Source organism: Pelmatolapia mariae, linkage group LG7, assembly GCF_036321145.2.
Source record: "Pelmatolapia mariae isolate MD_Pm_ZW linkage group LG7, Pm_UMD_F_2, whole genome shotgun sequence".
Taxonomy (NCBI): Eukaryota; Metazoa; Chordata; class Actinopteri; order Cichliformes; family Cichlidae; genus Pelmatolapia; species Pelmatolapia mariae.
The window spans coordinates 6,171,481-6,186,195 of NC_086233.1; the positions used below are offsets into that span (position 1 = coordinate 6,171,481).

At 39.2% G+C, this 14,715-nt stretch overlaps 1 protein-coding gene across 1 annotated transcript in view; it reads left to right on the forward strand.

Annotated features, from left to right (window-relative positions):
• The first annotated feature begins 1,315 nt into the window (after positions 1-1,315).
• Positions 1,316-14,715, forward strand: part of syt9b (synaptotagmin IXb) — a 52,632-nt gene continuing 39,232 nt past the window's right edge. The window contains exon 1 of the mRNA XM_063477683.1: positions 1,316-1,998. Coding sequence (XP_063333753.1) covers positions 1,851-1,998 — 148 coding nt within the window. The 5' untranslated portion in view covers positions 1,316-1,850. The remainder of the gene's footprint in view (positions 1,999-14,715) is intronic.

Below are 14,715 nucleotides of genomic sequence, written 5' to 3' on the forward strand. Positions count from 1 at the left end.
TGTTCTGCTTATTCAGTGCTGCTGAATGCTATCCCTGCTGTCACTGGGCAAAAAGAGATGTACACCCTGGACAGATTACCAGTCTATTGCGGGCTTCACACAGAGACAGACAATCATTCATTCCCATATTCACAACTATGGCCAATCTAAAATTACTACTCAATCTGACAAGTATGTCTTTGGACCGTGGGAGAGCATGGGCATGTAGGATATGCAGATGCATGAAAGGCCCCTGCTGGCCAGTGGACTTGAATTCAGGACCTTTTTACACCACAGTGCCGCCCCTGCATCTGTTAATCACTGGCTAATCTTTTTTTTATTTGTTGTTTTGTTTTTTGCAGTAACCCTTAACAGGGTCAGTCATTTCTCTCGATCCAGCTATGCATTACAAAGTTATGGTGCTTTGCTAGCTTTTTTGACCAATACCAGTCTTTTTGCTGGTGGAAATGCATGGAACCCATCCTAGATTAGGCAAGAGTACTGCGTTGGTGGGGTGTCAGTAATTGTTTTCCACTGAGAAGAGCTGCCTACTATTGACATGGAACCAAATAGTCATTTTGAAAGAAAGAAGCTTGAAAGAAGCCAAGTTTCCATCAAAATTTAGCATGAAATTGAAATAAATTTGTCGAAAAACTGAAAATATGACATTGCATTCGTTTTTTTCCTGTGATTATCTTCATGTGAACAGAGTGCAAAAGCAAAACTATGATACATTTTTTCTCCCCTAATTTTCTGAGTTTCTGGGTTCTTCCTTTACAACAGTTTTGTTCCAAGTTTGCAACTGAAACACCCTCAACAAATATAATATAATATAATATAATATAATATAATATAATATAATATAATATAATATAATATAATATAAGCACCGGAGATACTTTGTAGATACTTCAAGGTTCTCTTCCAACACTTTCTAAACACAGAGAATGAGGCTAAGATGTGGAGGTCGTTATTAGCCAAGGCTTTAATGTGACATTTATCCGTCGTTCTCGCCCTTCATTACTTCCATCAGTAAAGGTCAGGCTCGTACATGTGGGCCCTCGCAGGTGTTTGGGCCCCTTACATCTGCTCCCCAGGAGCGCAAGCGGATATCACATTACTCATGTGATTACCTGGTGAAAGGAATCTTTGACTTTACGCATGAGATAAAAGAGAATAAGGAGATAACCAGGGTGAGATTCCGTGACATTTCCGTTGTTTAAGAAGAGGTGCACAGATCTCTTGGCGGCTTTTCTTCCTCAAAGGACTTCTCGTTGGTGTGGGAAGGGGGGCGCTGATGGAGGCAGAACTTCCTGTCTGTCTTTTTGCATCCCAGTGCGTGGAGAAATAATTGTGTGCAGTGAAAGCCGAGCATTCATTCACAGACCTTGACTGGCGCTACTGAAGCCTGGAGGCTCAGTAGTGATTCAGCAGCAGCGGAGCAGCGCTTAGGAGACAGTGGTGGTGAGAAGGAAGGAATAAAGGGAAAAAAGAGAAAAGGAAATTTCAAAAGAAGGAGGTGAACAACGTGAGCCGCGCGCCGATTTGGAGCCGCGTTTTCATCGCTTAACAACACGGAGAGAAAGGGGATTTAAAGAGAGAGAGAGAGAGATGCCGGTGAAAACTTCTCACATCGCGGCCAAAACCTTCTGATTTTACTTAAAAAACAATTAAACTCCGGGAAATTCGGTTTGCAGTGGATTTTGACGGATGCGCACCGGAGCTATCCAGGGGTGTAGCCGCGGTTCCTGCCGTGCGTCTTTGTGCTGTTAGAGGTGGTGTGTGACTGAGTGTGTGTGAGAGAGGAGGATACAGATAGAGGTGGAGGATCAGCCGGAGTGGCCGACCAGCCAGAAGGATGCTGGAGGGCAATGCCTGCAGAAAGAGAGGATGAGATTTGTCGAAAGGCGCTGGAACTGCTCTCGGACCTTTGCTCCAAGGGAGAGGTGCAGGACGACAACTGCCTGGATTTCATTTACTACTTCAGGGATCTGGCCAGACCCCGTTACACGGACTCAGGTAAGGCTCCACGGTCTTCTCTTTGATAAAGTAGGATAGAGTTATATTATATCCAACACTAACTCGTGGCAGTTTAATTTTATTATGAGCTCCGGGAGCTCCAACAAATAGCTTTTTTTTGTTGTTTTTGTTTTTATCTTTAGGAAAGCACTAAACAAACTCCAATTTCCCCAAAATACACGAAACCCTTTCAAACGTTATTCGTCCAGTGTGTGTGTGTGTGTGTGTGTGTGTGTGTGTGTGTGTGTGTGTGTGTGTGTGTGTGTGTGTGCAAGACTCCCACTGTAGGAAAAACGGTTGCTCTTAACTGTACAATCACCACATTAAGAGAAACGTTCAGAGGAAAAAAGCATTTGAACCTTTTCGTTTTAATTGTATTCTTGCAATAGTAGTCAGTCTAAACAAAAAAAAAACTTTTTGCTCCATGCACATAATTGTATTTCACTATTTTCCCAGTTCACTATAAATGCATTAAGAGTGTGAACTGTGAACTTGTTGCTTGCATCCATTAGTGCCAGCAGAATCCACAAAACATTTCGGATCTATAAGTGAGTGTGAGTGTTTGTTTGCAAATGCTCCAGCGGCATCCATCAGCTTCTTCACGCAGACTGAAAGGGAGTGCTGCTTTGATTTCTCTTTTACTCTGACAGCCTGGAGAGAGGCAGAGAGAAAGCCCCACCCGATAATTCCACATAACTGCCATCACTGTGCAGACATGGCTCCAGCAAAAGGAAATAAGGATCGACAACTTAAATTAGTTACTGTATTTTACACAATCTGTTGGGATCACCCAATAAATTTAAAGTTTTTCAGCAAAACCTTTAGAGATAAAATGAAGTGTAAAATCAATGAATTATGAATTTGAAAGTTTAGAGAGTTACTTTTACTACATATTGATATGATGTCCTTCAATCTTGAAAGTTTGTTTTAAGAATCATCCATTTGCAGCCATTGCAGCCTCGCAGACCCCTGCAGCTGTCACTTTCACACCGTGTTTTCTGAAGTGCCTCCCACATCTTGGTTTGGTTTGACTGACTCTTTTTCTTTCTTTTAAATACCATGTGGTCAGGGGTTAAAGTGGGATTTGGCAGGTGTGCACTCCTTAAGATCTGCTGGAGCGGTGAAGTGCGGTGAAATGACTCACTGAAAAATAAGTCACTTAATCTTCTCTACTGTAAGCTGCAGTAGATTTTTCTTTGTGGACAGGCTGTGATCGTCTGACCTGTGTTGCTGCAGCAAACTCTGATATTTATTGTTCCTTGTGGACTTGCACATGTTACATGAGTCATTGTGGGCTCTTTTTAAACCATTAGCCAGTAAAAAGATAATATAAAGGTGGAATTCGGTGTTGCTGAAGCACTTCATTGAATAACTCCTACCTTTAACTTAACCTAGCAGAGAGGACAGTAAACACAGTCTACCCTACACCGGATCTACAGTACCCATTACTGAAACGTTTGGCTTGTCCTGTATAACCTTTCAGCCAAAGTCAGTCATTTGCAGTAAAATCACCACATAACTTCAGAATCACAACATTTACGCATTAATTGTCTGATGAAAAAAATCGAGCAAACTTACATCACAGTTATCTGACTTTAACTTTCTAAACTTTTTAATTTTCAAATACGGTTACTGTGCCTTTAGCTAGCAGACAGATTTCGTGCCAAACTGCATATAAAATACTGTATTTGGTGATATTTGTTAAGCCATTTGTGTGGTTCGCTTCAAAAAAATCACCACATTTTAAACTCACTCCACTCTATCTGCAGTTGCTAGACGCTGATGTACTGCAGCCACAACTTTGTTGAGATCTGAATGCATGAATGCATAACAGGGATGAGAAGGAAAAGAGGATGTGTGGAGAGTGTGCATGCTGGAACATGGAGACACATTACTTTGTGATTTATTGAGTGAGTATCTCCGTGGCATCGGCTAGAACGAATGCCAAGCAGCAGCATATGAAAAATCAACTCAGTTGATGTCATTATGCATTAAACTATTATTATCCTCTTTTTGATTCAGACACTTCAAACTTACATTAGTCTGAAAATAACACTTTTTTCCTCCAAACCTTTTAGTGGCCAGTCTCTCAGATATTGATTGCTCTATGTCAGTGTTTAGGTGGCTGGCTCGTGTCAAAGTAACATCCACACGTAGGCCGGAACCTGAGGGTTTCCGGCAGAGCATTGCACTATAAAGAGGTGATTAATTTTCTGCTCTCCTCCTGTCAGTGGTTTTAATGCTGTGGCTCAGTGTATTTCTCTCCTCTTGTCCTTGTGTCTGTGTACACATATGTTGTTTTTTGAAGATAACCGCATCCTTTACACATGTTACAATTCATCATTAAGCATATATGATGAGGCGGAAGTTCAAGCTTCCACTGGTTCCTCTGAGGAGCTCTGACCCACTTCCTCTTGTATTAGAGTGCTAAAAAATGCACGTGCACTGTTTGATACACAGCAAACAACTGTCCCTTTGGGAATTGCGGGAGACTGGAGCTGGGTACAACTTTCTGATATCATTTAAATCTGATAAAATCTGTTTTAAAAAAATCTTTGGTGGGTTTGGCATGAAATGAAACGTAATATTATAATAATCCAAGTCATGATTATAATAAGCCAGGAAGTATTAAAATCAGAGAAGTTCAAGGATATCCATTTTTCTTCGATATAATCCTGTTGTACAGTAATTGGCTGCAATTCAGCCAGTGGCACAGCAGGGGGTGCTCTCAAGATAGTTCGCGATGAATAGTAGTCTGTCATTATTATGTATTCATTTACACCTGCTTCTAGACAAAAAAACCCCCAAACAAACAAAACCCTTCCACATTTTAATTTAGTCTTTGCATTGAAATCAGAATTCAAATAAAAAATATTATCATGTCCTTTAGTTTTTCTCACTGTGAAGCAAATTTTGCCCTTAAAGCACTAGCATTACAGTAATGCATGCTGATTGGTGCATTAAAAAAATCACATGCGAAAGAAACAGCTCTCTGATGTGGTTGAAGGTGACGCCTAGAGCCTGACTGATATAAGATTTTGAAGACTGACGCTGATACCAATATTTGCAAAGTTAAAAATTCGATATTGCGATGCTTCAGCCAACATTTGTTTTCTTTCAAACACATGAAAGAAAGTGATTTCCCCAACATTCCCCATCTTTTATGCTCTACCTGACTCTGCATGGATCGGCTGGTTATGTGTGTTGCCAACAGGAAAGTTGCGGATTGCGCTCTAGTGCACAAACTCTGCAACATCGCCACTCTTAAGGCGTTGAAGGATGTTTTATCAGTCTCCCCTTTTTTGTTTGTAATCTTTCATTTACTGGCTGTTACAATACAGTACAGATAGAGCTGCTGTTATTTAACATCAAGTGAAATTTGCTGAAATTCTCAGCCGGCTGTTTCATGTTTAAAATCAGAATTGATTGATGGAAATTGGTACTATAATTTCTTTAATACTTACTGAAAGATTTTCATGAAGTCTGTAAAAAGTATCTAAAAATTGAATAAAATACGGCTCCATTCAATCTAGACTATCTTGCGAGGACCCTGTGAGGGCTTTTATGAAACCAAAAGTCTAAAAAGCAGGAATTTTCAATTATACTCACAGTAGTCTGCTTTAATAATGTGTAGATACGCCTACCACACAGTTTAAACAGTCAGAAATTTCTAATGTGTGAATGCATCGGTGCAACAACCTGATTGGCTCAAATGATTTCAATTCATCTGGCTCTCTTTTGGGAAAGACGACAGGATAACCTTCAACTTTGCTGTTACCGAATTCTGCAACGATTTCTTTTCAAAATTGTCTGAATGCCATTTCTCTTTCTTAGACTGCCTCTGACAGTACTTGCCCTCAAGAGGCTAAGGCTGAGTAAACTTGCAGAGAAACGATACATTAAAAATGACAAAAAAAACATCCAAACACAAAATAAAAGCACACACCTCAAGACAAAAAACTTTTTTTCTTTCTTAATTATACTGAAATTTCCACTCAGCATATGTATGAGATCCTAATTGAATGAGCAGAGAGAAAAATCAAATAAAACAATGCATTTTGCATTTTAAAATGGATTTTCCACTAGTGCACTTTCTTTTTAACTTGTCCCACTTAGAGTGAACTTCTGTTCTGTTTCATGCATGTCTCTGTTGTAAAGACAACAAAAAAGGAGCTGGATGAACTGTGCAGATGACTTTATCCCTTCACACTTACCCACAACTATCACTGACATGAGTTTGACGAGTCAAAGGCAAAATGTGAAGTTAAACTTACATTTTAGTTAATGGGAGATTACCAGTAATTCTACCTTCTACTCAAAGGCTTGAGGAGACACTATACTGAACTATTAGACACATAAATCCAGCTTAAATATCAAAAGCATATGTACTGAACTGAGCAAAACAGTTCTACCCAACAGTAATGAACTCAGACTAAAAGCTCATGAAATCAGAGGCTGCTTTTGGATCAAATCACCCCTGTGCTCTTGCTGGCCTGTGTGCCTGTTAGATTGAAAAGCATGCTTCTTAGTTTCAAACTGAACTTCTCCTGTATCTCTATTTTTAAGTGTGCAGCCTGCTCCATGCTGGACCTCCATAATGGAACCAGCTGTGGGGGCAAGATTAGTGATGCAATCACCAAGCTTTTTTTTCTTTCCTGCCGTCTCTTATGTACTTGCTAAAACTGCTTCTGTCTGCCCATGAGAACAGTCCAACAAAAAGATATCTTTTTAGATTTTAAAATATATTTGGAGTCAAGCTTCAACTTCTTTTAATGTATGTTAATGGTATTGAATGCAATAAAATGCAAAAGCAGGATTAACCTAACTAATTTCTTCATCCATCATGTGCTATGATTCTGCAATGCAAAACAGATTTATTACTAATATGTACACATAGGTGCTGTGCTGTGAGATCCAATCTCTGTGGAAGGTGAGGCACTAATTCACACATGCCTGGTTTCCAGTGTAGCTTCATTCAGGATAATTATATGCAAGATAAACCAATTAAATTATGACTCCCACGAGCACTTCTATGACTCACATGTTACCTCTGTGAAAAAGAGTTGGGAATGGACGAGAAACATTTAAATAATTTGCAATTTGCTTCATCCGGGCAGGGATGCACCTATTTTTATGTTTGTGTATACATTCTCAGTTACTACTAGCTAGTTTAGTTGTTAACTGGTGTTTTTCTGTAACTGGTTACACTGTTAAAACTTTATATTTGACCTCATGAGAGAAGTCCCAATCCAGGAAGGAAGAGTTTAGTGGATTTATTCATAGAGATGGTGCAAGTAAGGGTTGCTTACAGGTAGATGGGCACAGGATCAAATATGTTCCATGACAGCAGGATGGCTGTGTGACATATCTCCCCTGTCGTGGAAGATTTGCAGGCTGACTGCGTGAGAAGCTGCTTCACCCATTATGAAGTTCTTACTGGCAGGTATGATTAAGCAGCTCTAATGTCCTGTAATGCTGTTTCATTGTAGCAGCTATCCAGATGTTGTCATCACTGCTATGACAAAGAAAAAAAAAAGGCAGGTTCATGTTCATGCAAAGTTAAGGGAATATCTCTTTTCCTCTCCTTTCATCCTTTGTGAAGAGTTGTTCCCAACAACAACTTTCAACTTTTGATCAACGGCTAAATTCAAACAGAGAAAAAACAAGGAGATCCAGTCCAGTTTTACTTATAAAGCCTATTTAACCTTCATGTCACGTTCAGGTCAAGTCTTAGTCAAAACCATGAGCATAGGACACTATTTCAAACTGATATGTTAAACATTGTTTAAAAAGATCAAAGATTTAAACGTGGGCTATACCAAAAAGTTTAATTTTTTTCAATGATTTTTATATGATTGTGTAAGATGAGAATGAGCCAGCTGTGATGCCTTATTCTTTCACACCCATGTGGTGCAGAATAACGATCAGATAATATACACTGTGTGTAAAAGTGAAGCCACTGTGACATCACCCATTGGTTATTGAGGTGTTGTGAAGCCTTAAGTTTGGTATTTGAACTCGGAAATGATGAATGAGGGGCCGTAGGTGCTCATGTGTGCTAGACCCACATCAATGCATAGTCTGCTTTTTCCTTGTTTTTGCCTCTAATAAGAAACACATTTTATGAACTCAAACTCATGTTGTTTTTAATAAGACTTATTAGAAAGTAATTACTAGATTATTATATTGCTAGAGATCGAGTGCTGCTGTCTCAGACTTTTATGTTTTTACATGTAACAAGAGTAGCTTTGTAAGAAACTTGTGGTCTGCTCAGAAAATTTTGTCACGTGCACAAAATTAAATAAAAAATGTAAATAAAATTCCACCCTTATTTGCATAACCTTTTCATGCTCAAATGTACTGCTAACATGAAACAGAGATGCACAATGACCTTTTTAATCATTTAATAAATGACTTGATTTTTTTGTCACACAACAGTTTCTGCCTCTGAATGTTAACATTACTGTTTTATTGTCTTACACTGAACACTAAAACCAGGAGAGACAGATACAATTCAATTCAATTTTATTTATACAGCGCCAAATCACTACAACAGTCGTCTGAAGGCACTTTATATTGTCAGGTAGACCCTACAATATTACATACAGAGAAAAACCCAACAATCATATGACCCCCTATGAGCAAGCACTTTGGCCACAGTGGGAAGGAAAAACTAGTTTTTAACAGGAAGAAACCTCCAGCAGAACCAGGCTCAGGGAGGGGCGGGGCCATCTGCTGCGACTGGTTGGGGTAAGAGAAGGAAGACAGGATAGAAGACATGCTGTGAAGAGAGTCAGAGTGAGAAAGGTGACTGAAGAACAAACACTCAATGCATCATGTGAATCCCCCAGCAGCCTACACCTATTGCAGCATAACTAAAGGCGGATTCAGGGTCACCTGATCCAGCCCTAACTATATGCCTTAGCAAAAAGGAAAGTTTTAAGCCTATCTCTACTTAAGAGTAATCTTAAGTAGAGATAGTGTCTGTCTCCAGAGTCCAAACTGGAAGCTGGTTCCACAGAAGAGGGGCCTGAAAACTGAAGGCTCTCTCTCCCATTCTACTTTTAAATACTCTAGGAACAACAAGTAAGCCTGCAGTGCGAGAGCAAAGTGCTCTAATGGGGTGATATGGGGCCTGATTATTTAAGACCTTGTATGTGAGGAGCAGGATTTTGAATTCAATTCTGGATTCAACAGGGAGCCAGTGAAGGGAAGCCAATATAGGAGAAATCTGCTCTCTCTTTCTAGTCCCTTTCAGTTCTCTTGCTGCAGCATTTTGGATCAACTGAAGGCTTTTCAGGGAGTTTTTAGGACATCCTGAAAATAATGAATTAAAGTAGTCCAGCCTAGAAGTAATAAATGCGTGAACTAGAGATACAAGTTATAGTCATGGGAACGATGTTCAGCCGAAAGCAGAAAAGCTTTATTTTTCATGCTTTCTAAGAAGAGTGATTGATTAAATGTTAGGAGAAATAGGTTAGGGTTCATTACACCCTTGATTGCATTTTCAAGGTATTGTTGCCAGGCAACATAGCATTATTGGAAATTTGGTTTAGAAATCTCTGATGATTTTCTCGAATGAGCCCAATAAAGTTAATGTCTCCTCTCTTCTCTGTGAGGTGAATAACACTGATCTTCCTCTTACAAAGCAACGTTGTGCTCAGAAAACCTCAGGTCCTGGCTCACGAGCGAATGTTACGTTGACACGCATCACCTACCTCAACACTTTCAGCAACCTACTCCAGCAGGATAATGTCTCCTGTCACACCACAAAAGCTATTTGGGATTGGTTTGAGCAGTGCAACAAAGACCTCGGGGCACTGACCTAGCCTCCAGACATCCTGGATCCCAATCTAATACCTCTATCAGCTGGATGCATCAAAACAAGCTTGAGCCAAAGTCTTCCCCTGCCTCTCAACTGGACCCTGTTCCTACGCACGCCATCTGTTTTTACACCACCCCATCTACAACTCTTTACTGCTTGACACTTCAAGAGTGTTTTAGAGGATATTATCCCCATTCTTCCCCTTAAACCCTCACTCCTGTGCCATTCCACCCTTTCACCACAGCTATTCTCTCTTATTGACCCACTGCTGACTTGAACGTAGCAGCTTATTGAACTGTACTCCCTGGAGTGAGGTCAACTGTACATAGAAGAGTTTAATAAGATGACTCAATGCTAAGATCACTTATTGACAGTGTGAAACTTTACAAAACTCAATAAATTGGTTATAACATTGGCTTCTTCCTCAGCTGATTACCATGAAGTTGCAGTCAACAAAAAAAAAATTTCGACTGTAAAAGAATTCACAATTTTTCTAAATGAAATGAGTCTGTCACATATCTATTAGCCTTGTGCTTAACAAACAGCACAGATTCAGGTTTATTTTTCAACATTTCAGCAAACACCCAAGAACACAAAATACAGATTACAAAAATTCATATGCTGAGTTGCCAGAGTGACGTACAGATTGATATGTATGATTAACATTAACAAATGAAAGCTGTGTGTGTTACCTTCAGTTGTTTGAGTTGAGTTTAAGGATCCGTATGTGTGTCCCCAAAGCAAGAGAGCTGCACAGCCAATTACTTCTAATTCAACTCAATTCAAGTTTATCCCAGATCCCACAGTTACCTCAAGCTCCTTTATACTGCTGAGGATTTCCAACATAAAGATTGTGTTTCACCGTCCTGACCAATCCACTATCTGCTGTGTACACCCAAGATGGGGAGGTGTTAGACACAGCCACAGTTTTACTGTTTTAGTCCTGAGCATCAAGCTGTTGCAACCCAGTATCACGGCAAAACATGTAATAGACACGCCGGTCCACCAAAATGCATTCTGAAGTTGCATTACCAGCAGTGGGAGAGAATATATTCAAAGGCAAGAAGTCAGTAGTGAGCAAAAACATGTAAAGCACATTCGATTAAGGACCCTGGAAGCCGCTAGATGGCTGAGCGGTGTTACACGTTTTTCTGTGATATCAGCAGTAATATATATGGATATATAGGCTAGTTTCTTTGATCTGTTTACAAATATTTAACTTAAGATTCAGTGTCAAATGAAACGTCAGAATTTAGAGTACTGGTTACTGCACACTTGGATTATTGCGCTCCTGGATGTTTACGACAAGCCGTGCTCAAATGTTCAAAAACACTAAGACTGATTAATTGTGTTTATATTATGTGTGAATGTGTGTGTAAGTGACAAAATAAAACATGTGATCTAAATACAGTTTTAATATAACCTACTGAAGTTAGATAAGCTATCACACATGCACAGAATTGTTGCTTTGGAAGTCGTTCAAAATCAAAAGAATTTTGTGAAAAACAAAGTTAAGAAACAGCTTTGATAATTCATTATTTATAATATGATTTGATATATATATATATATATATATATATCTCAAATCATTTTTTTCTATGTTGAGCATTAAATATCCATGGTGAGGCAGCAGAAAGCTAGAAGACCTGAACTCACAATACAAACAATTTTCTTCTGCTTCAGAATCAAACCAGATCATAGACTTACTTACTTACTGCCAAATTTTACATTAACCTTTGGGTGACTCCACAGATGTGGAAAATTTAATGTTTGTCTTCCAATTTTCAACTTATGAACTTAACTAGAGAGACACTGACTGCAGTTTTCTTGGTCAGTTCCAGTTGACCAACCAATGACCATGTGACCAACCAATACAGATTTCTGACTACTCTGATTTTAATTCTGAGAACTGCAACTAACAGCATACACAAACACATTTTTTATCTCTTTGATACAAAATATTATTTTAATGATAAATGATTCAGGCTACGTCCACACGTACCTGGGTATTTTTGAAAACGGAGATTTTTCTATGCCTTTGCACCTTTCGTCCACACGTAAACGGCGTTTTCGGTCACTAAAAAATGGAGATTTTTAAAAACGCCTGCCAGGGTGGATATTTTTGAAAACTCCATTTTTGCATTTACGTGTGGACGAGGAAAACGGCGAAAACGCAGCGTCAAAGGTGTGCGCCATTTTTGACGTCACACTGTGCGCCACGTTATTGTTTCGGTGAAATGAATTTCTACAATACTGTTACTGTTAATTGTCCTCTCTGCAGTGTTTAAATGCTTACATATACACACACAGTTACTGTCCCTCCACACATAGGACTCGGTTCTGCTTCTATGCCCCATCTTTGTTTACTATCTCCCACCGTGGCTTCTAGACTTCTGATTGGCCAACATTTCTACACGGTTAGGAATATATCGCCACCTGTTGCTTTGGCATGTTCCTAGCAGCGTTTTCCTTCATTTTCTGCGACGGGATTATTTTTTAAAACGAAAACGGAAAATCTCCGTTTTCAAAAATACTCGTGTACGTGTGGACGTAGCCTCAATGTTACAATTTCTACCAAATTGCAATAAGTTATGAGATCTTCTCTCCTTTCAAAATAAAATGCTCCGCTACTGGAAAGATTTAAAAACTGCTAACTGAAAATGAGTTGCTGTACTCCCACCTTTACCTCACATATTTTGTCTTACCAAACAAAAGCAGAACCAACAGTTCAAAAACAAAACAATGGTCAGTTATTTACATCATTTTCCAGAAGCATATTTTTATATCTTACAAAACAATGACCTGGCCTGGCTGATTTCTGTTCCTGACACTGATGATTAATGGCCTGTTATAATTTGGTCAGATGAGTACATTTTAACCAAACACCTGACCAGTCAAGCCCGAGACTATAGTCTTATTGGTTAAAACGAAAAGAATTTAAAGATCAACAGATGATCAGAACTGATCTTTCCTAGAAGATGAAAATTTGTATCAAATCACATGGACATTTATCCAACCAGCTGACTAACACTGCCTCTATTCAGCTAGCATGTGTCAGTTATATACAGATATCTATAGACGAAGATATTAAGCTTCAGTGTAGGACGCAAAAATAATTATTGCTGCTCTCCTGGTGATGCTTACATCAGTACAATAGTGTAATTGCAGGTTATTGTCTGTGTAGGTGTGCTGGATAGTATACAGGACTAAACAGAAATCATCATGACAGTGTTTTATGTGCCCCTGATTGGCGTCTGCTCTGTTCAGAGACTAAACAGAGGGCGATAATCAGATTTCTTCAGAGGCATAGGGACCTTGGTATCCACTCTTCACCACTAATGCATGCAACCACAGAGATGGTAATGCACTGGAGGAGCAAAAGCAAAACCAATAATAATGAGCCAGAGTAGAAAGTCCCCTAACAGTTAACATCAGTTAGAGTAGTGAATGGCAGGCCTATTTCACAAGAATCGGCCCCACCTAGATGTTACCATGTGCGCTTCACATTACCGAACGTCTCAGTCATTTTGGGCTGTGGAAAAAATTCAAATGTTTCCTAAAAGATGCCCATTATTTTGTGATTCTACAGCCAAAATGACCAAATAAGTCCAGGCAGCCCGTGTGATACTTAGGTGATAAAGGGTTAAGGTTATTATCAGGATGTATAGAGCTGTTAATGAACTGCAAAATGAAGCAGAGAGAGAGAAGGCTATGTTTAGACAGCCCTGTGTCTTAAAGGATTCACATTAAAAATGATTATTAAATGGTTTGTAGAAAGATATGTCTGATCTACTACAGACCCAGTCTCATTTACATTAGCACCCCCAAATCAACCATATATAATGTACCACTTCCTTTTAAAAGGCTCTGATTGCAAGCTTGTTTCAGCCATCACAGAACAAAGACAGATAAAGAGAAACTTTGCATACTACGAGGCAGAGGTCCTGATTAACGAGGTACTGCTTAGTATACAGTTAATTTGGTCTCACAAAAGCAACATTCTCACAAGATGTGGACAGCTTCAAAGAAAGAAAGGAAGAGGTAGAGAAAACAAACAATACAAAAAAAGAAAACTTGGAAAAAAGTTCATACACTGTGTAAAAGCTTTGTGGTTTTGAACAACTGCTAGTTGAGCCATGCTTCTATTTGGATTGTGCTATTAGCTTTTAGCTGTTTGTTTGCAGCCTTTGTTAGGCTCAAAGTCTTTTAGATACTTTTGTAACCACTGATGTTTCTCCTTTATCAACCATTTATCTTACAAAAATCTCTTGGATGGAGTGTCATGAAATTTTGGACATCCAGTCAAATAGTTCAATAGCTGCAAGATACCTGCAAGACACATAAGTCTGTACAGATATTTAAGGGTCTGTTAGGATGATTCTTAGGCTAATACGCTGACATTTCCAGAAAAAATTGAGTATTTAAATATTGCATTATTCAATTTCTGTACAGTGTTCGCTTAACAAGGGGTAATGTGGTTTATATGTACATGCAAATGTGAGTGACTGTCAAAATAACGTATGTTAAATTAAACATATGAAACTGGCAGGAGCATTCAAGTCTCAAAGTGCTGGAGGCCCTCTTTAAACCTCAATTTCTGCTCATTCTGAGCCTCAAAACAAGTCAGCCTTTCTGAACGGTTGGGCGGCCTTAAGTGTTTTGCTGATTTAAACAACGCCTCATCAAAGAGAGATTTAGTCCAAATCAATAAAAGCAGCCATCTGTGTGTTCACTTTGGGGTTTTAAGCTTCAATTGGTTCAGAGGCAGGAGTACGCCTCTGCCAAGGCTTCTATCAGGACAATCCATTTGCATTGTTGGGCAGTGAAAATCTAACTCTGATCTCTTCTGCTGATGTGCTTCCTGTTGGTAAAGCATTCTGTTTCACAATCTG